Below are 23,160 nucleotides of genomic sequence, written 5' to 3'. Positions count from 1 at the left end.
CGGGTATAGAAGTAGCATGCGCGGCGCCCGTTGGCCTCAGTTCCGTTTTGCCGCAGTATACGTTGCTTCGGAGATTCGGTGCGCCTCGAGTTCTGTGAAGATAATAAATATAACAAACATGTCCTCGTCATCAACGCCGACCACGACCCCGAGAACCGGTTTCAAAAAGTGCAAGTCGTGCGGTTCAAAAATGTCGATCACGGACCCGCACCGAGAGTGTTTGTGGTGCCTCGGAGAAGGCCACGACATGGAGGCCTGTACGAAGTGTCAGGCGATGACTGGGAAGGCCTTGCGAGAAAGCAGAGGGAAACTACAGGTAGGTCGCAAAACCGATCGTAAAGCCTCTAGCGTCGAGTCGAGGTCCCGTGAGGAGAAATCTCCTCGACGCGAAAGGCATCGGTCCAGGTCCCGAAGCGATTCCCATTGCTCGTCGTCTTCGATGAAAAAAACGAAGAAATGCCGCCACAGGTCTCCCTCCACCTTGTCGCCAGACGAGTCTCCGAAAAGGATGAAATGCCCCACGAAACATTTGTCTCCCGAAGAGTGGGAAGCATTCAGGGTTAAAATGATGAAGGTGTTTGAGAAAGCAAAGCCTCGGTCCGCGCCTTCTTCGGAAGCCGGCTGGGAGCGTCATCGCTCCGATACTCGCGGTGCCCTCGAGCGAGGGGGGGGGATCTAAAAAGGAAGGATAGAGAACCTTCCAGTACGGCGAGTGAAAAACACTCGAGTCAACCGTTCGATGTCATCGACGCCGTCTGAGATCCATCACACCTCGAAGGGAAAATCTTCGAAGAGCGCCTCGACGCCCTCGAAGCAAACCCTGTTGACCACCGCTATGTCGTCGACGTTTAAGCCCTCGGCGCCAAAGGTTCCAGCAAGCCAGGGCAGAAAGACGAAGGGAAAGATCAGGTTACAAGACCTGTAATCTCCTCAGAGCCCTGTAATACACCTCTTCCTCCTCTCCCAGTGAAGGTTTTCAAGCCTCTACCCAGGAAGGAGTTTTTCAAGTCCCTGACCTCAATTTTTGAGGAACAGGAGAGATCTGATGAGAATGTACCTTTTGAGCTAGACTATGGCACCCCAAATGTCCCAGAATGCTTGATTTCAGAAGAAAGCAGAATGAGGGACTGCAAGTGGCATTGACACATCTTCTGAAAATGACTTTGGCAGACCAGAACCAGGAGAGCATGCCACTCCATCATACAGTCGGTTAATGACGAAGGTAGTAGATTACTTAGGATGGGCTAGACCATCAGCCCAATTAATCCAGGATGATTTGACAGATATATTGGACCATGGTCCCACCGAAGACCCAGTACTACCCTTTCATGTAGCCCTGCAAAATAGGGTGGCCAAGAATTGGGAAACTCTGGATTCTATTCCTCCGGTAAATAAATCCCTCCCCTCAAAATACTGCCCGGCCAGTAGCGACCCCGGCTATCTGTCCAAACATCCAACTCCCGAGAGTCTGGTTATACAGGCAGCCACAGCTTGTAACAAACTTGCGTACCCTTCTATCCCTCCAGACAGGGGGCGATAAGTGTGTGACCGGCTGGGCACGGAATGTATTTTGAGCTGGGAGTATGGATTTAAAATCTGCCAACTCCACATGTGCCTTGGCAACATTTTCGTACACACTGTGGGAGTGCATCGCAATGGCTGCGGAGCACATACCAGAAGGGGACGAAAGGATAGGGTTCCTAGCCATCGTTGGAGTTGGAAACGAAGCCATGCAGGAATCCCTTCAATCTGGATTGGACACTGCGGATAGTGTAAGAAGGTCCATGGGCACTAGCACGGTAATGCGCAGATTTGCGTAGTTACGGAAATCTGGTTTTGCACCGGACGTACAGAACCGCCTTCTGAACATGCCTTTTGACGGGTCTCACCTTTTGGGCAAGAAGGCTGACGAGAGCCTTGAGGTTGCAAATCTTTAGGAGTTGCTATTAGGCAACCTCAGCCTTATTGTGCACCAGGACAATCGTGGAGAGGACGATCCTATCGTTACTACTCCTCATATGGAAAGGCAAGAGGAATTGCCAGTCAAAGGGGCCAGAGAAAGGCCAGTCGCGGTGAACGAGCAAAACGTCCAAAGCCAGCTCCAGCTGCAGCCTCTTTGCCATCAGCGGCTGCAACAACCGCCACAAACCACTTTCAGGACTTGCATCACAACACCTGTAGGATGCAGGTTGTCACAGCATCTGCAGGAATCGTGAGCCATTACTTCAGATGTTTGGGCTCTAGAAATAGCCCAAGGCTACTGCCTTCCTTTTCTAACGCAACCTCAAAGCAATCCACCAGGGAGGCACCCTTTGAAGTTTTCGGACCCGCTCCTACAGCAGGAAGTTCTAACCCTGTTGGAGGAAGGTGCTATAGAACCAGTACCTGCAGCGGAGAAGAACAAGGGATGGTACTCCCTGTATTTTTTGATCCCCAAAAAGGACGGAGGACTGAGACCCATCTTGGACTTGAGGAACTTGAACAAGTTCCTCAGGAAGGACAAGTTTAAGATGGTTACCCTTTCTCAGATCCTTCAGGCCCTTCAACTTCAGGACTGGTTGGTGTCATTGGACCTCCAGGATGCTTATTTTCATGTGCCGATTGATCTCAAGCACAGAAAATACCTGAGGTTCGTAGTTGGCGACTCACACTATCAGTTTCGAGTTCTGCCATTCGGATTGACCTCTGCCCCAAGGGTCTTCACCAAGTTAATGGTAGTGGTGGCAGCGCACCTCAGAGGAGGAATGGGAATTCATGTCTACCCCTACCTGGACGATTGGCTGATCAGGGCACATTCTGCCGAGCGAGCACTGGATCATCTGAAAGTTACCTGCCACTTCCTCCACAGACTGGGCTTCTCCCTAAATTTCAAGAAGTCTCAAATTACACCTTCCCAACAGCTTCAGTACATAGGAGCTGTATTAGACACATCCTTGGGAAAGAGCTTGCCTCCCAAGTCGAGGGCTCAAGACCTTCTTCAGATGGTTTCCAAATTCCAAAATCTCCAGGCTTACGATTTTTTATGGTTGCTCGGCCTCATGGCATCCTGCATCTTCCTGAGGCACGCTTCAGGAAGAGTTCCCTTCAATGGGCTCTAAAGACTAAGTGGTCCCAGTTCTCGGGTCAAATGACGGATCTTCTCCAGATTCCGAACAAGGTTCGACAAGATCTTCTATGGTGGACTTGTACAGAGAACATTCTAAAAGGAGAACCTTTTTGGCAACCATGGCCGGAGATCACAGTAGTGACGGACGTTTCACTCATGGGGTGGGGAGCTCATGCCAACGATCTGACAATCGGCAGTCGTTGGTCTCCATCGGAGTTCAAACTACACATCAACCTTTTAGAGCTGAGGGCAATCAGACTAGCGCTGAAGGCTTTTCTGCCATCTGTCAGAGGAAAGAATGTCCTGATAATGACGGACAACACAGTGGCCATGCATTATCTAAACAAGAGGTGTTGGATCACTACCTCTGTGCAGAGAGGCAATGCAGCTCTGGTATTGGGCAATTCAGGAGGGAATCTCTTTAACGGCAATTCATCTAGCCAGAGAGGAGAATAGGACGGCAGATGCTCTGAGCAGGCAGAGCACGGTGTCCCACGAATGGGAACTGGCTCAGGAAGTCATTCAAGAGATCTTCGCCCTTTGGGGAACCCCTCAAGCACACCCCTTTGCAACCAGTATCAACCGAAGGTGCGAAAGGTATTGCTCTAGGGAATTTCCCCCGAGAGGAGCCCTGGGGAACGCGTTCGTGGTGGAGTGGAATTTCCTACTATCGTATGCGTTCCCTCCGATTCCCGTCATTCCTCAGGTCATCAGGAGGCTGAGACGCTTCGGGAGCCGCATGATCCTAATTGCCCCACATTGGGCCAGGAGAACGTGGTACCCGGACCTTCTAGACATATCCATCTGTCCTCCAGTAAGTCTTCCTCAGAGAACCTTCTCTCTCAAATGGAGGGTCAGGTTCTCCATCCAGAGGTCAAAACGGTCAGCCTTCATTTTTGGTATCTGAAAGGCTGGGATACAGGGATTGGAACCTTCCAGATGATATGGAGGTGTTGCTTTTGGCAAGAAGGCCAGCAACAAAGTCTCTATACCGTTGCCGTTGGAAAAAGTTTTGCAACTGGTGCAGAGAAAAGAATGTCGATCCTTTTCTATGTTCTATTCCGGAAGTAGTATCTTTTCTTCTGACCCTAGCACATAGAGGTCTGAATGTTGGAACAATAAAAGGTTACCTTGCAACGCTTTCCATTTTCAAGCGCTCGTCGAAGAATGCTCCTACTTGAAAATTCTTTTGATAATACAATTCTTAAAAGGACTCACTAATGTTTCTTCTTCACCCATTTCAAGTACCGATTTGGGATCTCAATTTGGTCCTAAAATTCTTAATGTGTGCTCCTTTTGAGCATATGCACGTGTCCATTAAGATTACTAACATGGAAAATTGCCTTCTTAGTTTCTTTAACATCTGCAAGAAGAGTGAGCTAATTGCAGGCACCCTATACTGTGTTCCATAAGGACAGAGTTGTGTTGAGTGTTAAACCATAATGTTTACCTAAAGTAGTATCTGATTTTCATTTGTCAGAAAATTGGTTTACCCGCATTCTGTCCTCCACCCCATCCTACTAAGGAGGAGGAAAGATTACACAGGTTGGAACCAAAAAGAGCTTTAAGCTTTTACATCTCTAGACTTTCCAGACTTAGAGTGGACAACCAGCTGCTTATAGGTTACACAGGAAGGAAACTGGGTCAATCCAAGACAAAACAAACAATTTCACGCTGGATTGTGCTTTGCATTTCAGAATACTACAGATTAGCACAAAAAGACCCACCAGAGGTTAAGGGCTCATTCCACCAGAGGCATCCCCTCTTCGACAGCCCTTCAAAGAGGTGTTCCAATAAGGTCCATTTGTGAAGCAGCAACTTGGTCTTCACTACACACCTTTTCAAAATTCTATAGTCTGGATGCTTCCCAGTCTAAGGAGCTGAATTTTGGAAATGCAGTGCTATATTCCGCCATCTAAGGGCATTGGAAAATCTAACCCCTCCGCCAGAGAAATTATACATACTGCTTTGGGAGTCTAAGATGAGGAATACGTTGGAGGACACAATCCACTCGAACAAGTTACTTTCCAACTGGTAACATTCATTCGATCGGATGTTCCAACGTATTCCTCATTGCCCTCCCAGCCTACCCCTCTGTAGATTTTTCCGGGTTATTGCCAACTCAAATCTCACAAGGCTGATACCTGTCTGCCGGCACAATCTACATTGTACAAAATCAAAGATAAAAAGGGGAAAAACAGAACTGAGGCCAACGGGCGCCGCATGTGCTACTTGTATCACCCTCGATGGAGGGACCATCAACTCGACGACATCGACGCACGGCGCCCTCTGCCGAAAAAAGTTCCGTAGGGCAGCAAAGCTGGATGGAATACATCTAAGATGAGGAGTACGTTGGAGGAACATCCAATCGAAAGAACGTTACCAGTTGGTAAGTAACTTGTTCTTCAGCGGTATCGGCCTACCTATCCACGGACTAATGCTCGGTCTAAACCAGTGATTAGAAGACATTTTGCGGGTTTGACGTGCCTTATCCCCCGGTTCGCAAGCTGCACCCGGCGTGCGACTTGAATGTGGTTCTTACGGCATTGTGCCATAAACCTTTCGAACCAATGGCCACGGTGGACCTCAAGCACCTTTCGTGGAAGGTGTCCTTTTTGGTTGCTGTTACTTCAGCAAGGTGTGTGAGTGAACTCCAAGCTTTATCGGTGGAGCATCCCTTCTTGGTTTTCCACAAGGATAAGATCGTTCTACCGAAAAATCCTTCTTTCCTGCCGAAGGTGTTCTCTGATTTCCATCTGAACCAATCGATCCCCCTACCGGTCTTCTTTCCGAACCCTGCTTCAGAAGCTGAAAGGGTTCTACATTGTTTGGATGTGAGAAGGGCTCTTAAATTATATCTAGACAGAACATCTGAATTTAGGAACTCTTAACTGTTGGTGACTTTTGGTAATCCATAAGGTAAACAGGCCTCTAAGGCGACTATCTCCAGATGGATCGCTGCCTGTATTACGCAGTCTTACACTGTCCAAGGACTGCAGCCTCCTATAGGTATTCATGCACACCTGGTGCGGCTCAAAGCAACTGCAGTTGCTTTTCAAAAATGTCCCCTGGGTGACCATCGCAAAAGCTGCTACTTTGGCCTCCCCATCCGGCTTTTTGTAAACATGGTCTAGACTTGAGCTCCAGAGCTGATGCTCAGTTTGGCCAGGCTGTGCTGAAGAACCTTTTTCAATAGGGGTTTCCATCCACCCGTAGTTCCTGTAAGTACTTGGGAATCTCCCATAATTATGGAGGATAGGGGATGGGACGTAGGAGTATAACCAGGTTACTCACCGTAGTGACCACCTTACTCCTAGTCCATAGTCCCCTTTCCTCCATACGCCCGCCCTCCGTCCCCTCTAATAAGGTTCCTCTATTATTGCTTAAAGGTCTGACCTGGCGATAGAAAAGGACTGATGGGCGATGCGCGGGGTGGAGCCAAGGTGGGCGCGGTTAGGGCCGTGTGCCATACCCTGCATAGAAAGAGAGGAAGGACTAAAATGTTTGCAAAAATGTTTTTGATGCTTTTACAAAGTGCTCTGGTCCCGTCCCACAGGACGGAGGAATGTCCCATAAGTATGGAGGAAAGGGGACTATGGACTAGGAGTAAGGTGGTCCCTATGGTGAGTAAGCTGGTTATTCAGGTTGGCCTGGTTTACTCAGCTGCCAGAATTTTTCAAACTGTTCTTTACAATGTAGTTTGGTTTCAAACTTGTACACTTCAAAAGCCTTTTCCGCGCTTTTCTGATCAGTTCGATTAATGAGCCTTCACCTTCTCGTTGATGAATTTTCATTACTTGTCACAGGGCTTTAAGCCTGCTTCAAAAGTGTCTTTTACCTTCCCCAATGGTGCACAGCATTCGCCCTGAAGCGCCCCGATGTCCCGCTCTTCCCCTTTGTGCTCACTTGTTTGTTTTTGTCCTCTTCCCCCATGGAGTAAGCAATGATACCGTTAGATTCTTCACAATATACCTATGCAAAGCATGTGAATCCAAGCGGATGAAAGCATCAGAAATATGATTACGGTAAGTAATCCATGCCATATTTTTGTATTTTTTTCACTGGTGCCCATCAACCCTAAAGCACCATAGTGCATCATTAATGTCTGTGTATGTAATATTATAACCGTTACTTCTCCTTCACCCCATCTTCCGCTCTCAACTAATCTGTGTCGTTTTATTATGTGATGATCAGTATGCATTGCAGCACCTACAGGTGTAATCGGATATAAAGGTTAGTTTGCCTTCAAGTCGTTTTTTTTTGGTATCACTCAATCGAGCTTTATTGTTCAAAAACCTTATGATTTATGTATTCTTGTAATATAGCAGTTTATGGATAGTCCTACATCCTGTCTCCTTTCCTCCATACTTGTGGAATTTTACGCCCTTCGGGACGGGGCAGGAACACTTTTTGATGGCATCAAAAAAACATGTATCCTTTTTTATTTTTATACAAGGCCAGCACGTATGGCTTTAACCCAACCTTCCTGAGCCCCACCCAGCATATCGCCCCTCACTCCTTTTCTCTGTGTGGACAGGAATCGGACCCAATTAGCACTACAGGGTTCTTTCTTACCCTGCTTTTTATCCGTCAATTCGTCATCTTGCCTCAGAACCATGGTAGTTTTCATTTCTTATGCCGGAGCGTAAGGGCTTTGCCTTTCTCCTTCAGACGTCATTACGTTGCGGCAGACCCACGCAATCTTTGCCTTGAGTGTCTAGGCCCAGACCATCGTTGGAACTCGTGCTTCTGGTATTCACCCTCGGTCCGTGCACTAGAAAGGCTTGTTGGGTGTGAGGTCGTTTTCCACTGCACTTCTCCGCTCCACTCATCGAAGTAAAAAGAATCCAAAGAAAAAACAGTCCTTTCTTTTCAGAGCACCCCGTCTGGGTGACTCCTTCCCGTGGACATCTGGTTTAGGGAGGAGTCATATGGAGTCTAGCTTCACCAAGGCTTACCTTGAGGTGTCCACCTCTGATTTTCCTCCAAGGTGGTTCCCCCTCTGGGAGCTAAAGGTTATGGGGTCACTACGGAGGTTCTCCAGAAAGGGGCTAAGAAGTCTACCAGCAAGACTGAGGATCCCTGTTCCAACGCTAATAAAACAGGATTGATTTCCGAGGTTCCCCTCAAAAGGGCTAACATTGTACCTGCCAATCTGAGGGAGCAAAGCGGACGTACGCTCAACCAAAGTCCACATCCACCGGCAGTGCCGAGGATCACTCAAAAGGGTTTAAGAACCATCAAAAGCTCCTAAAAATGCAGCCAAACCAATAAAGGCCTCTGACAGATCTGTAACGCATGTCATGAGTCTTAAATTGGCGGCCCCTCCAATTTAAACTGACATTTTGTCTGTGCCTTCAGCTCTGTTTGGTACGGATGGCAGGCACAAAACCTTGCTGTCTTCATCCTTGGGGCAGAATCCGTACAGAATGGACTGGAATCAGAGAATGCTCCTAACACTGACCATCTGTCTTCCTCCTACTTCGGCACCGTTACACTATGTGGACCCGTGGATGGGGCGTGGGGGGTGCGGGGAACACCCTCTTGGCAGCCAGTGTCAACAGAATCTTGGAGGCTTAATCCAGCCGGTCTACGCCAGGCCATCTTCGGAGAAGGCTTTTTTCCTGCTGTTTCCAAAACCTGATGTACTTGCACCCGATGAAGTCTTCCTTTTAAGGACCTCTTCGGGGACATTTGGACAGTTTTATTCCCAATCCAGGGCAGTAGAAGTTACACCTCGCCCTTCCTCCTGTGCAGCGTCCTCCTGAGCCTAAGGAGCTTACCTCAGACCTTGCATGCATATGCACTCTTGCCATACGTACCCGTCTATCAGACATACTTCAATACTGATTCTTCTTAATTAACCCTCACAAGACATAGGCTAAACGTCCTTTCGTGGGTCTTCTACATTTTTCCTCCTTTCTTGCCTCCCCATGCGAAATGGGATCTCAATTTTGTGGTCAACACACTCTGCCATTAGCCGGTCAAGCCAATGGCTATGGTGGACTTTAAATTGCTCATCTGGAAGGTGTTCTTCCAGGTCGCCATCACTTCAGCAAGTAGGATTTGGTAACTGCAGGCCCTCTGCATTGAAGAACCCTTTGTCTTTCCATAGGTATAAGGTGGTGTTGAGCACACACCCTTCTTCCCTCCAGAAAATCATTTGATTTTCATACTCGCCAGTCTCATTTTACCAGTGTTTTTTCCCTACCGCTCGTTGGACACAGAACTGGTCCTTCACAATCTTGACTTCAGGAGAGCTCACGTTCTATCTTTCAAGGACTTTAGAACCTGTTACCTTTCCGTGAAATTTGGTAATTTGAAAAAGAACACAGGCCTCTAATGCCACAGATCCCGCTGGATTGGAAGCTATAAGGCCTGCAGCCCACCCCAGGGGCATCCACGACATCTAGTGCGGGGAAAGCTGCCTCTATAGCTTTCCAAAAGTATGTTCTTTGGGAAACTATCAACAAGGCGGCCACTTAGGCCTCCCCCTTGGCATTCTGCAAACATTGACCTGACCTCTGCTCCAGAGCTGATGCTCAGTTTGGTCAAGTGGTCCTGGGAAAACTCTTTAAATGGGAGTTTTACATCGGTGCTTGTAAATCTCCCACAAGTATGGAGGAAAGGGGGACGGTATGTAAGAGTACGAACCATAGTCCCCTTTCCTCTATACGCCCGCCTGTCGTTCTCTCAGTTGCTAACATGTCTTCCGACCTTGGCGATGGAAAAGGACTGAAGGGAGATTCTCTGGGCGAGGCAAAAGTCACACATGCTGCCCCCATGTAGAAAATACAAATGTTTTTTTTTTTTTCTTTCTACTACCTTAAAGGCCTCCTTTTCCTGTCCGCAAGGACGAAATATCCCACAAGTATTGGCTAAAGGGGACTATGAAATAGTTACTGGTGAGTAACTTTCTTTCTCTCCTTACACCCACTTTCCATAAAGCCTGTATAAAAATGTACCAAAATGTTAGTTTGGTTGAAAGTATGAATAAAGGCTTGGGTTAAGTATTATAAAATTATCTTAAATATTTTGTTTCTTGTTGTGTTTTTTATACTCAGGCATGCAAGGACAGTGGAACTGTGCAGTGGTCCTGGAACCCATCTCTATGAACCAGCGTTATCTGAAGTATCCAGCAACCATTACCCTTAAGGGAACAGTTAAGGATTGGAATTTTCAGAGGGCATGCACTTTCAGAACAGACAGTTGGGTGCTACAGAATTCTAAAGAACAAGACTCGAAAGAAATTGGTTTATTTATGCAACTTTTATCAAGACTCTCATCTGAACATTTACATATGGTAACCAATATAAACACTGGTACTTAAATGCATGCTTTAATCCTGGTGTCTTTATTCCATTCATCAAGAACCAAAACTACTCCTTTTTCAGGCTAGCCAAACACTGTAAATTTCACTACAGTGAATCAAATGACAGCTGCTTTTATACATAGTAATTGGTTACCCTTGAAAATGTGCATTGATTGGACTGAAACCCTTGACTGTAATCTAACCATTCGAAAACTGTGAAGGCCTGTGAAGGAGTCACTGCTTCTGTTGAATTATATTTTTAAGGGCATACTGCTACACTTTGCACATTCTGCTTCCTCCCAAGTGATTCATTTTAGTCAGGAAAGAAGTGTAGGTTTCAGTTCCAAGACATTGATTATAAAATATAAGATATGCAAAGAGCAATGCTTTGGCTTGGAGAGTCGTAAGCTGTAAAGGAGAGGTGTAGCTTGATCCCATTTGCGGGTTAGGTGAGGTTGCATGAGTGACAGTCCATGTTAATGCTACACCAACTAAGCACTTGATAGTCTACCTCCAATTGCTCCTGAAAGTCATTAGGGGTGTCCAATGTCTAGCACATAATGCAAAAATAAACAGGAATGTGATTTTCGGCCTTAATTTATTTTGAGCACCATGCTAAGGGACTCTTTAATGTGCTTCAGAAGATTGATACCGAGTTCTGTTTTTGACTGTGATAATTTCTGATCTCGGTCCTCCTTGATTGTCCCAAAAATATTGTATAAGTATCCTTATAAAAAATAATCATGCTATTCGAGGTAAGAGCTTCTGTAGCTAAAATATAATTGTTTTTCTCTCGAATTCCTCATTTTCGATATATCCATATAGTGAGGAGCTAAGTGTTTGTGTGAAGGCAGCTTGTACCCTGAGCTCCGAACTCCGTTTTTGCTGTTACTTTGACCCAGGATTTTGTGCTTGGATTTTTAACGTCGCTTCCACTTTAAGAACCTCCTCCTATATTAACTGGAACCCCGCACAAAGCTTCGCGTTTTGTGTGCGGAAGCGGATCCACTGTCTTCAATCTATGAAGGTGACTCGAGTGTTGTCTTTTTTAAAATGCACGTGGTGCATGTCTGTCGCTTGTAATACAGATCGAAACAGCATTGTAACGTTGAACATTTCATAATCCGTCTTTCTACAGCTATATACTGCAATTGCCTGAATAACCAAACAAGCAATTGATTTTAACAGTCTATTGGAATCAACTGCCTGCTCAGGCTTGACATTTTTTCGTCTTGTGAACAGCTTTCCTGATAGCAAACGACTCGTGTTTGCGCGACCTCATTCTTGACCTTACCTCTTGTTTTGATTGTATACAGTGTAATATAATTGACTATCGCTTTCACCTTTAGTTGAACTATCCTTTGGTAATTGCTGTTCAAACAGTTGAGTTTTGGTGCCGATGGGCGTTCTCCCTGCGAGCTGAGACCTGTTTGCAGCTCCTAATACAACTGAGCAGGTGTGCATTCACATCGAAGCTAGCACTCAGTAACTGCGGGCGAAAACCTTTGAACCGACCGCTGACCACAGCCTCTACATTTACTGCAAATACAACTACATGGTCTCACCCGTAGTCTAGCGATTAGCGGCTGTGGGCAGACGCCTTGGAACCGATTGTTAACTTTACTGCCAATATAATTTCTGAACCTGACTTGCTACAAACTCCTCTCTATGCTGGCTGCTGGGTGGGATGCTATCAAAAAACAGAGTGATTGGTGCCGGTAGGCTTTCACTGATGAACCATCTATACTTCTTGAATTTTAACCCCTGATGCTGGCTATTAAATCCTCACTGACGGACTCTGCTACTAAGGGATCAGCAAGTGATTAGTGTTTGTAGGATGAGTCATTTAAGCCAGCTATTTAGTGGATGAACATAACTGGCAAAGACCATTGGTGAACAGTTGGCATGCTGTATACATAAACTAAAGTTTGGAGACTGCGGAGGCCTTTGATCCAAATATTGCCTTCAAAGTAAGATGACTGCTATCGGTAAATGGATAGCAGCGCGTTTCACACATAGTTACGTTTAGAGACTGCGGGGTGATACCTTTGATCCAATCGTCCGTTCTAATGAAATAGAATTGCTAATCTTGATTAGTGATATTTATATAGCAGATTTTATTCTTGAAATGCAATCTGTTTTCTCTCTTTTGCTTTTCGATTGTTTTGTGGGTCTTTACAACCGACTATTCAGATTGTCTGCATACCCTGGTACACATGGTTACGAGCTGCATGAAAGGTTACCGGTGTAAGTAGAACGAGATTTTGGAGCCAGTTTTCAATTGAGGTTAATTACAATTGTTGAGCCTGGTTATCCTTTAACGGCCTCCTTTGTTTGTTTATTTGGTAATGCGCTCCAAGCCCGTGGGCATCTGGGCGCAACAATACAAGAAGACTCGAAACTTGGTTACAATGCCTGACACAGGCTATTACAGAAAAACAGTGGTCGCTTACAATAGGTGGTACAAGGTGATACAATACATATAGGATAACAAGGGTTAAGCGCATAAGAGTAACATCTTAACAGGTTATAACGTTTCCGCTAGGATGAGGATCGTTGCATGTCGTTGTTGTGCAGCCATTTGAGAGCGTAGGATCTGAATCTGGTGTAAGGTAAAGGGCGTCTAAGGTCAGATGGGAGTGTGTTCCATGATTGTGCAGCTCTAACTGGGAAGCTCGCTCCGCCCGCCGTGGTAAGTTTGAATCTAGGGACTTCCAGTAGGAAGGTGTTGGCAGATCTCGTCAGTCGGTTAGAGGGTCTCCAATTGATTCTTTCCGCTAGGTAGGGGGGTGCTTGATTGTTGAGGCATTTAGAAGTGAGGGAAATAGTTTTAAGAAGGATTCTGTCCTTTATCTTTAGCCAGTGGGCTTCTGTCCGTTGTTTGGAGATATGCTCTCTGCGTGGGATGTTCAGAGCTGCTCTAAGAGCGTTATTTTGTAATCTCTGGAGTTTGTCAGTGACTGACTTATTTGCACTTGATTATAAGGCGTTACAATAGTCCAGTCTGGACATGACAAGGGCATTGGCCAGGGTGAAGCAGCTGGCACTGGACAGGAAGGGTCTGGCGGCACGGATGAGTTTACACGTGTAAGTGGTTGAGGAGGCGAGGGAGTTCACTTGCTTTTTGAGGGTGAGAGCTGAGTCGGTAAAAACCTAAAGTTTTGAACTCGCGCCTAACCTTAATAGTATTGTTATCGATGTTAAATGAGGCATAGTCCGGGGTGAGTTTGGATAGGTTGTGGTCGGAACCGAGGAGCAGGATTTCAGTTTTATCGTCGTTCAGGCAGAGGCCATGAGTGGCCATCCATGCCTGAATGAGGATGTAGATTTTATTCACCAGAGCAAAGTCCACTCCATAGTTGCCCGAAAGGGGTATGAGGATCTGGGTGTCATCTGCGTAATTAGTGTAGGTGACGCCCAGTCTGTCCAACTTGTCGAACAATGGCCTGGTGAAGATGTTGTACTTAGTGGGTGAGACACAGGAGCCCTGTGGGACTCCACATGTGATTTGGATGGGATCGGTACAAGTGGAAGAGGAGAACACTCTCATGGTCCGGTTGGCTAGAAAGGATTGGACCCATGCTATAGCTTCTCCTGTGAAATTGGCAGCCAGCTTGAGGTGGTTGCATAATACTGCATGATCCACCAGATCAAAAGCTGCTGACAAGTCCAGTAAAAGTAGCAGCGCTGTTTTCCCATTACCCTTAAATTCCTCCACTTTAGTTTTGAGATCTATCAGGGCTGTTTCAGTGCCATGGAGAGGGCGGAAGCCCGATTGGCGCGAGCCTAGTAGATGATTAGCTTCTAGGTACTCTTGAATTTGGAGATAGGCTACTCTGTCGATAATTTTTAGTAGGAAGGGTACCGTGGTGATAGGCCTATAGTTAGTCGGGATAGATGGATGGAGGGTTTGTTTTTAAGAAGGGGGAGGACCCAGGATTCTTTTAAGTTGGCTGGCACTGTGTTGGATTTGAAGGATGAGTTGATAAGCTTCGAGATGAAAGGGGCTAAATCTCTGGCAGCGCCCTTTATTATTTGAGCTGGGCAGCTGTCGCCCTTACAGTTGGAGGGCTTCAGTGAGAGGATAGCCTTTTCAGTGTCGATGATGGAGATGGGTTTAAAGCTAAAAGGGGGATAGTAATAGGTTCAGTTACTAGAGGCACTTGTTGATCAGTAGGAGAGAGGGTGTCTTTTTTTATTCATTATTTTAAGTTGGAGGGTGGAGATTTTGTTTGATAGGGCATTCTGTATATTAGTGCACCATATCTTGTCCTTGGGGACCGTGTCAGTTGGTTGGATAGGGGATTCCATTTCCCGGAGGATGGCAAAAAGTTCCTTGGTATTCGATTTGGCATTGGTAATTCTATCATTGAATACGTTTTTTTTTAGTGTTGATAATTTCTGACTTGTAATGTTTGGTAACTTGGGTTGGCTTAGCTTTGTTGTCGTTGGTAGGCGAATTACGCCAGATAGTTTGGAGTTTTCGTTTCTGCTTTCTAAGGTCCTTAAACTGGGGGGTGAACCAGGCATTGAGGTGGGCTTCTTGCTTAGCTTTGCGTAGTTTTGCAGGTGCAATGGTGTCTAGTGCGTGAGACATAGCTTTATTAAAGGTGTCTACTAGTATGTCTGGGTCAGTGTTGTCCTTCAGACCGTTAATAGTAGGCAGGAGGAGGGGGATGAGTTTTTCTGTAGTAATGTCTTTCTTACTTATGGTAGGGAGTGGTGGTATCATTTTTGATAGTTTTAGGGCTGGGGAGGTCAAGTGTGGCAGTGAAATTTATTAGAAAGTGGTCAGTCCATAGTTGAGGGGTGATGGCAGTGATGACTATGTTGCAGTTGAGTTCTGATACCCACAAACACTTGGAGAGCACGACCAATCTCCTTCTGATCTGATTGCTTAAATTGTGAAGCATGATTGCTCCTATCATTTAATAAGGACGAAGTCTGGTAGACTGATATGCATAGAAATATAACATGAGTTATCTTTATACTTTAAAAACAACAATGCTGATAAAAGAACGTTTCTGACCTTGCAACGTCTACAACCGAGTTGCAGCAAGCTTCTGTAATTGACATACTATGGTCAAAAACGAAAGAGCAAAGTTACTCACTGCTGACATTACACTTCTGTAGCTCGAACAAAATGAGCCCCAGATGATAAATTGCTGTTAATAGATTGCAAAATATCGGATACCTTAATGACAGATGTTTATCTATAGAGCAACCTGCAAACACAATAGATAATCAAAATCAATCCAATAATTTTGCAGCAGTAAGCTAGAACCGGGCTTGGCAAGAGATGGCCTGATGAATACACCAAGAAATATATTTGAAGTCGCGTACTGCCGCAATACAAGTTCATTCAACAGAACAAGCTATTGAAAAATGTACACCACTGGGAGTGGTAGAGAATACCTTGATACCACCTAAAACACTAGTGTTGATAATTCCATTGGGAAGAAGGGGAAACTACCCATAACACACTGAGGAAACAGCATCGGAGGGGATAAGTACAGACCAGTGGCTACTCAAGACCGTCGCCCACAGGTATTGTATAGAATTCTGCCGGTCCCCGCAATTCAGACCCCCACGTTCAAGACGCCTGATGCCAGAACATCTGCGCATCCTGCTACAAGAAGTCAATAACCTGCAGGAATAGGGCACCATAGAAGTCGTACCTCTCCTACAGGTAAACTAGGGTATTTATTCAGTGTACTTCCTTGTACCCAAAAAGGATTTCACCATGCGCCCTGTACTAGATTTGCACCCAGCCAACAAATTTGTGAAACCTCAAATGTTTCGTATGATCCCCCCTGCTTACAGAGGGGATTACATGGCAACATTGGACATGAGATGCATACTTTCATATTTCAATGTTGCCGGCGCACAGAAAATACCTCAGGTTCATGATACAAGACAAGCACTATCAGTTCAAAGTACTAACCTTCGGCATAGCCTCAGCACCGAGGGTATTTACAAAAGTACTGGCAGCAGCACACCTGCACAGGTTATCTATCCTGGTTTATCCTTAGCTCGACGTCTGGCTCATAACTTGGGACTTTTACGAGATATGCCCGTCAAATACCCAAAGGACAATAGACCTTTTATTCAGCCTGGGATTCTCTATCAACGATAAGAAATCCAGCTTAGACCCCAGTCAAGTCAAGCAGTTCCCAGGGGCTCTAATTCGAACAAGGGACGGCCTCGTCTCCCCCTCCCAATGAGAGGGTCCAACACATGTTTCATATCCCTTAGTATGTAGCCAGTCGAGAGGTGACGGTACGCAAGGCAATGCATCTGTTAGTAATGATGGCGCCATGCATTTATTTGGTTCCTCACGCACACTTGCGCATGCGTCCAATGCAGGATTGGCTCAACAGCCAGTGGTGTCAGGTCAGACAATGGGACGATCTAGTGGTTGTCTCACCAGCCCTTGTTCTCTCGCTGGGGTGGTGGTCGAAAGAGAACCTCTTGAAGGGAAAATCCTTCACCACCCCCGCAGTGGAGGCCACTCTCACTACAGACGCATCTCTTACAAGGTGAGGAGCTTACCTGCTTCAGCAAACACCACACAGTTTGGTCGTCAGACATAGCATCCAACCACATAAATCTGTTGGAACTGTTGGCAGTTTTCAAAGCACTGAAAGCCTTTCAGACACAACTGCAAGGGAAGACGGTCCTGATCCTCACAGAATGCACCAGGGCCATGTATTATCTAAACAAACGGGGGGGGCACAGTCTCCAGGGCTGTCCAACCTGTCACAGAACATTTGGAAGTGGGCTCTCAAACACATGTTCCTGTTGTCACATGTTCCAGGGGAACTCAATCTTCTGGCAGACGTACTCAGCAGATATTTCCCACTACCCATGGAATAGGAATGGCTATTACACGAAGACATTGTTTCCAACGTTTTTGTAGAATGGGGTTTTCCAGAGATCGACTTGTTCGCAACTCTGGAGAATGCTCAATGCCAAGATTATGCCTCCAGGTACCCCAGAACCGTTCCAAGGGGAACAGACTCTGGATCACATGGTCAGGGAAATTTGTTTACGCTTTTCGTCCCCTGACTCTATATTCAACAAGATAGTGCACAAGATGCACCAGGAACCAGTCAGCATGATATTGGTGGCCCCCATGTGGGCCCGCCAGCCCTGGTTCGCTCATCTGATGGAGATGTCTCTCTCTCCCCCAGTGAAGCTACCTTGCCTGTACCACATGTTGTTCGCAGCACAAAGGGCAGACACTCCACCCATGCCTGCAAACATTGAATTTAGCGGCCTGGCTCCTGAGGTCATAGAGTTCGGACACCTGCAACTCCTTTAGAGATGCATGGACACACTTAAGGAAGTGAGGAAAACTAACCTCCAATATTGATATTCCAGCAAATGGGAGCGCTTTATCTGGTGCAATTCCAAAGGCGTCAATCCCATTGACTGCCCTCCCTCGCACATTATATTGCACCTTACTCACTCACTTGACTCGGGGCTGGTTTTTAATTCCCTTAAGGTGCACTTAGCTGCTCCCTCAGCCTACACCATGTCACAACAGAAGCTGTTGTGGTGGAAGATACCAGTTATTAAGGCTTTCATGGTAGGGGTCAAGAGGATTCATCCCCCCATTTCTAATCCAGCTCCCGGATGGGACCGGAATGTGGTACTAACCAGATTTATGGGGTGTCCATTTGAACCTATGCATAAAGCAAGTCTCAAGGATCTTCCCTATAAGACAGCCTTCCTAGTGGCTATCGCTTCTATTAGACGGGTTAGTAAACTACAGGCCCTCTCAGTTCTAGACCCTTTCGTTACAGTTCAGCGATGAGGTGGTTCTGTGCACTCACCCTAGATTTGAGACTAAATTTATCTCCAAGTTTCACGTGAACCAATCAATGGAACTGCCTACTTTCTTCCAGAACCCTTCGAACATGGCCGAAAGAAGCCTACACACATTAGATGAGGGCAGTCATGTTTTACCTGGACAGAACTAAACCACTGAGAAAGACAAACCAAGGTGGATTGTCAAATGCATCACACTGTTTCTCTCTTGCTAAGAGAGAACTGCCCTTCAAGCCTAGAGCGCATTCTACTCGAGGCACTGGGGCTTCCATAGCACTCATTGCAAATGTTCCCCTAGAGTCCATTTGCAAAGCGGCAGCCTGGAGTTCTGTACACACCTTCACAAAACTATTGCCTAGACACTCATAGGTTTGATTCTCAGGTGGGACAAGCAGTACTAAGACATCTTTTCACTACTGTTCCTTCTCACAACCCACCTCCAACTCTGGGTACTGCTTGCTAGTCTATACACAGCATGTGATTCTAAGTAGATTAGCAAGCATCAGAAGACATGCATTACTACCGTAAAAGCATTTCTGATGGTTGTATCTGCTTAGATTCATATGCGCCCACCCTTCCTCCCCACTCGGATGGAAGGAACATAGACTTCTTACTACTTTCTCTTTTTCTGTACTCACAATAGTCATAAGGCTCCCTCACAGCAGAAAAAATACAATCGGAGGGACCTCGACATGTGAGGGATTTTGGGTACATTACAGGTCATGTAGGGATAGTGTTACAGGCATGCCCATGTCGACGCCCCCTTTCGATTCTCGAAAGACAAGATGCAATACTCTGCGGTTACCACTGGATGTCGGACTATATGCACAGCATATGAATCTAAGCAGATGCAATCAAATGCTTTTACGGTAAGGTATGTATGTCTTCTGGGTGGGAAATTATTGTTGAAATGTGTTTGGAAGCTAATCCTTTAGGAAATTTTGATTTGGTGGTCGGGGGTGGGGTGGGCGCAAATCTTGGATTTATTTTTTTGCGCAAGAAATTCTGTTTGGGATTTGCCTGGGGAACTGTTCCTTGATTTTGGTCCGGCCCATCCCTCCAGATAAGTTTGCGTATCAGGCCTTTTACGGGCAGATCTTGTCAATACGTGTTTTTTTTTTTTTACGGCCCTTTCTTTATTCTTCTAAGCATACCACTTAGGCTATTTATGGCAGCACCCCTATAAATCATGGAGTTCACTGGTGACAGCAGCAACTTGCAAACCCACTCTCTCCTTCAGCAATCCACACAGTTCCTTGAAAGAAACTGGGATGAGTCCTGGTCCGTTTATTTTTTAACACACTCCTCTGTTAATGATTCTATCAAGATAACTACTGAGTAATGTGGAAGGGAATGTGTTTGCATTTTGTAGGTTACAATAAGCATTTTGAATCCTGAACATGCTTTTCACGTTGCTTAAGGACACATGCAGTATTGTGTAAAATGAAAATTGTCTTAAACAAGGCCTGCATTTCTCCTTAATTTTCCTGTGTTAATCCACTTTATTGGAGACAGCGGAGTTGCAGAAGCATGAGCATTTCATACTTTTTTTCATCACAGAAGCGCATCAGTTGCATTCAATGGCTTGGGGTTCTTGATGTCTGGAGGTTTTAGGAGAGCCTCCCAGCAAGCAGTTGTGTGAGAAGGAAAAGCGTTTGGTGTTCTATATGAAGATGTGCGTTTTTTGTTGTCTTAAAATTGCATGTGTTCGCGTGCATGAAAGGGCACTGTACATAGTTTGATTTCTTAGCAAGGAATATTGTTTTCTTTGAGTGCAACTACAACCCGAAGGTATCTTGGAATAGCTAGGCATTTGGTCTGAACTGTACTCCCTTTCTGACTACCCACTGCAAGCAGGTATAATGGATATAGGTAGAAGCAGTGCTGTATATATTTTCACTGGCCCAGATTATAACGTTAACCTCTCAACCGGACTGCTATATATTCAGGCAAAGTCGCTTAATTTATTCGCAGGTTGATATGGGTGTCGTGGCACAATGCCAATTATTCACAGCAGGGCTGATTGCATCATGGCCACATTTCTTACCAGGACTGCGGTTTCGGAACAGTCCCTGCATTTCTTAACTGGTATAATGACACAACACCAACAAGTGTTGCCGTTTTCTGCAGAGAGCTAAAGTACTGAACAAGAACAGTGTCTGAGCTCTTCCCACCATCCTCCTGAACTGGTGTGATGCACACTGGCGGCAGTGTGAGACGATGGCATTGCTGTCATATACTTCAATCCCTCCTCCTCGGTCTTGCGCTTTTCAAAACCTCTGCTTCTCCTTTGTCTGATTACTGAGTCCCACTGACAGAAATCGAGAACATTTCAAAGCGTCTTTGTGAATCTCCCGATTCACGTGTAGGATAGTCCAAACAGGCTGAGAGCTTTGGACAAGCCAGTGATGTTGGGCAAGCATCACATGGAACAGCCAGTTCCTTAACCCTATGTGCTTTATTGGGAAAGGTAACTCAATAGGTCAGAACACACACATTTAATTGCAGATGCTATACATGTAATGGGGTCAGAACACACACCTCTCATTTGGGCCGCCGTACCTGTAATGGCTCAGAGCAAGCACATTCCTTGAGGGCTGCTACACCTGAAATGGCATAGGGTGCTGGCAAAGCACCTGCGTTCAGTATCTGCTGAGACAAACTTCTAGCTCTATAATTTCCAGACTAATGGCCAAAAGATTTGCGCACATCTAGAAGGAGCGCCCAATAGTAAAGCTGCTCTAGATTTATAAATAGAAAAGGCATTTTTGGATATGTATTGGTGCTTTGTCAATAGACAAACAGAAAAACAGGAGATGAGGAGCAACTCGGAACCTAAGCAATACAGCCAAACAATGTTGGGGTGGGGGGTGAAGGGGGGATTCAACAGAAACATATTAGACAATCTCTAACAGGAAGAGCAACCAATGAGCTACATGAGGGCAATCAAAAAAGTGAGAAGGGGAAACAGAGGTCAATAGAACACACACAATAGGAGTGTGGGATAGAAGCAGAGCAAAATTGACATTTGTAGACAGTAAAATAAGAAAATGCAGATCAACAGCAGGCGGGGAGAGGTGGCAATAGAAAATCAAGACTAGAGAAAGGCAGGCCAATAACCTAAGAGGCAATGCAACAAAGATGATCCAAAGGAGTAGAAACCACAACAGCGAAAATGAATAAACAGATATAGCAATAGTAATGACATGAGGGGAAGAGGAGTTATATCAAACGATAAAGGAAGATATAGCAAGGAAACAGCAACAATAGAATGCCAAGATGGGAAAGACAGTGACCAATCGCAAAACCTGGCATAGGAACGCTTACGAGGAGAGGCTGATCATCAGGTGAGAGACTGGGGAAATCAAATAGCAAAGGGAAGGAGAAATGGCGCAAAAACATAGAATGGCTGTTGAGCAGGTAGAGCCAGGCAGCAACAGTAGACCAGATAGGTAGAGAGTGATGCTGGTAGAGTGAGGCACTTGATTTAGGATTTAACTAGCTGGCATATGCACTAGTTCTGAACAGTGTTTTGGTGTCCAAGTATAATGAAGATGAAACTGGGTAGAACATACTTACAAGTTCTTTGCCATTAATGATTTTGAACAGTTATTTAATTTTACTCACAAATTTGATAGTTGTCAGACACATTTTACTCTCTTGCAAAGGAGGAAACTCCTTTTTACTCTCTTGAAATTGATTTACACTGTATTTAAAATAATTGGGAGTAAAATACTCTCTTGCCAAAATCCAATCTGGAGCACTGGTCCTGCCCCTGTTGTGCGGGAGTGTATCTAGTCCCTGATGGGTCTAGAACACATATACCGTGGACTTCTGTATGTACAGAGGGATCTGTATTTTGAAACTCAGGTTGAGCATCGCTCGTTTTAGAACTGAGCAGAGGATATCTTCTGTTGGTCATTCTGTTTGGTAGTGGGTGGAACTTTTTTGGATCCCCCCCCCCCAAACTCCAGATCCAAAGGAGAAACGCATTATTCTAGGCACTTTTATGGCTTATTTTCAGTAGGATACTGGACCTCACAAATACTTGTAATCACCCATTCGAGAATTGTGACTCATAGAAGTCCCTCACTAATTTGGTGACAATGTATTTTAGAAGAGCATAAAAAGCGGTAATAAGCTCCATATTGTTGGTATTTACCTTCAAGAAGTCTGTGCGAATTCACATTTCAACTCTTGGGCAAATTCTGTTGGAGATTGCTCCTTGCCATACACCATATTATATGCAGCCTCTTGGTGGTTTGTCTGTAGAAGTGTTTTTAAAATGGGCGCCCTATAAGTAGACCATTTATGGTGGTTTTGGTCCACCAGCGCTGTAAAACTCGGGAGAGAATATTTATTTTGCATACTCCATGCTATTGAGGGCCTTCATTATTTCAAATGCAAACATCATTTGTTCATACAATTCTAAATGTTCCCAAACATAGTTCCCATTTTTGTGATAAGGGTCATAAAACATTTGATGGCTTTTGATGTATGGGATCTTTGATGAATCTCTTTGGGGATCTGCCCTTCCTATCTTTGAATTTGAGTACTCTTACCTCAGATTCAGAGCTATTGCTGGAATCTCATTCCAGCTGTCATCTGGGCTATTGCTACTGTTCTGGTTTTGGGAATGCCTTCTACATGCACATTGCACATGCTCCTCCCTTTGTACTTTTCTTGGATTTCTCCAGGTTATAATCCCACGATCCCTTTTTAGAGGTCGGATAATGGTATGTTTTTTCCTCTGCGGGTTCAAAATAAGCCTCCTATATGACCTAGAAGAGTTCTGTCTCCCTGTTGAAAAGAGACTTTTAAAAATGCCCTTCGTGGGGAGGCCACCTGGGGGGTGCAGGCAAAATGGTTGCCTGAATGCGTCACCCCTGTCCTGAAGTTTTGTGGAGTT

The 23,160-nt window shown here is 45.4% G+C and overlaps 1 protein-coding gene across 4 annotated transcripts in view; it reads left to right on the top strand.

Moving 5' to 3' along the window:
* Positions 1 to 23,160, top strand: part of TICRR (TOPBP1 interacting checkpoint and replication regulator) — a 1,117,313-nt gene that overhangs the window by 183,103 nt on the left and 911,050 nt on the right. For all 4 annotated transcript variants that reach the window (XM_069624305.1, XM_069624303.1, XM_069624304.1 and 1 more), the window contains exon 3: positions 10,171 to 10,409. In XM_069624305.1, the coding sequence (XP_069480406.1) occupies positions 10,171 to 10,409 (239 nt within the window). The remainder of the gene's footprint in view (positions 1 to 10,170; positions 10,410 to 23,160) is intronic.

Source organism: Ambystoma mexicanum, chromosome 11, assembly GCF_040938575.1.
Source record: "Ambystoma mexicanum isolate Mex_15411 chromosome 11, UKY_AmexF1_1, whole genome shotgun sequence".
Classification (NCBI taxonomy): domain Eukaryota; kingdom Metazoa; phylum Chordata; class Amphibia; order Caudata; family Ambystomatidae; genus Ambystoma; species Ambystoma mexicanum.
This window is presented reverse-complemented; position numbering and strand designations above follow the sequence as displayed.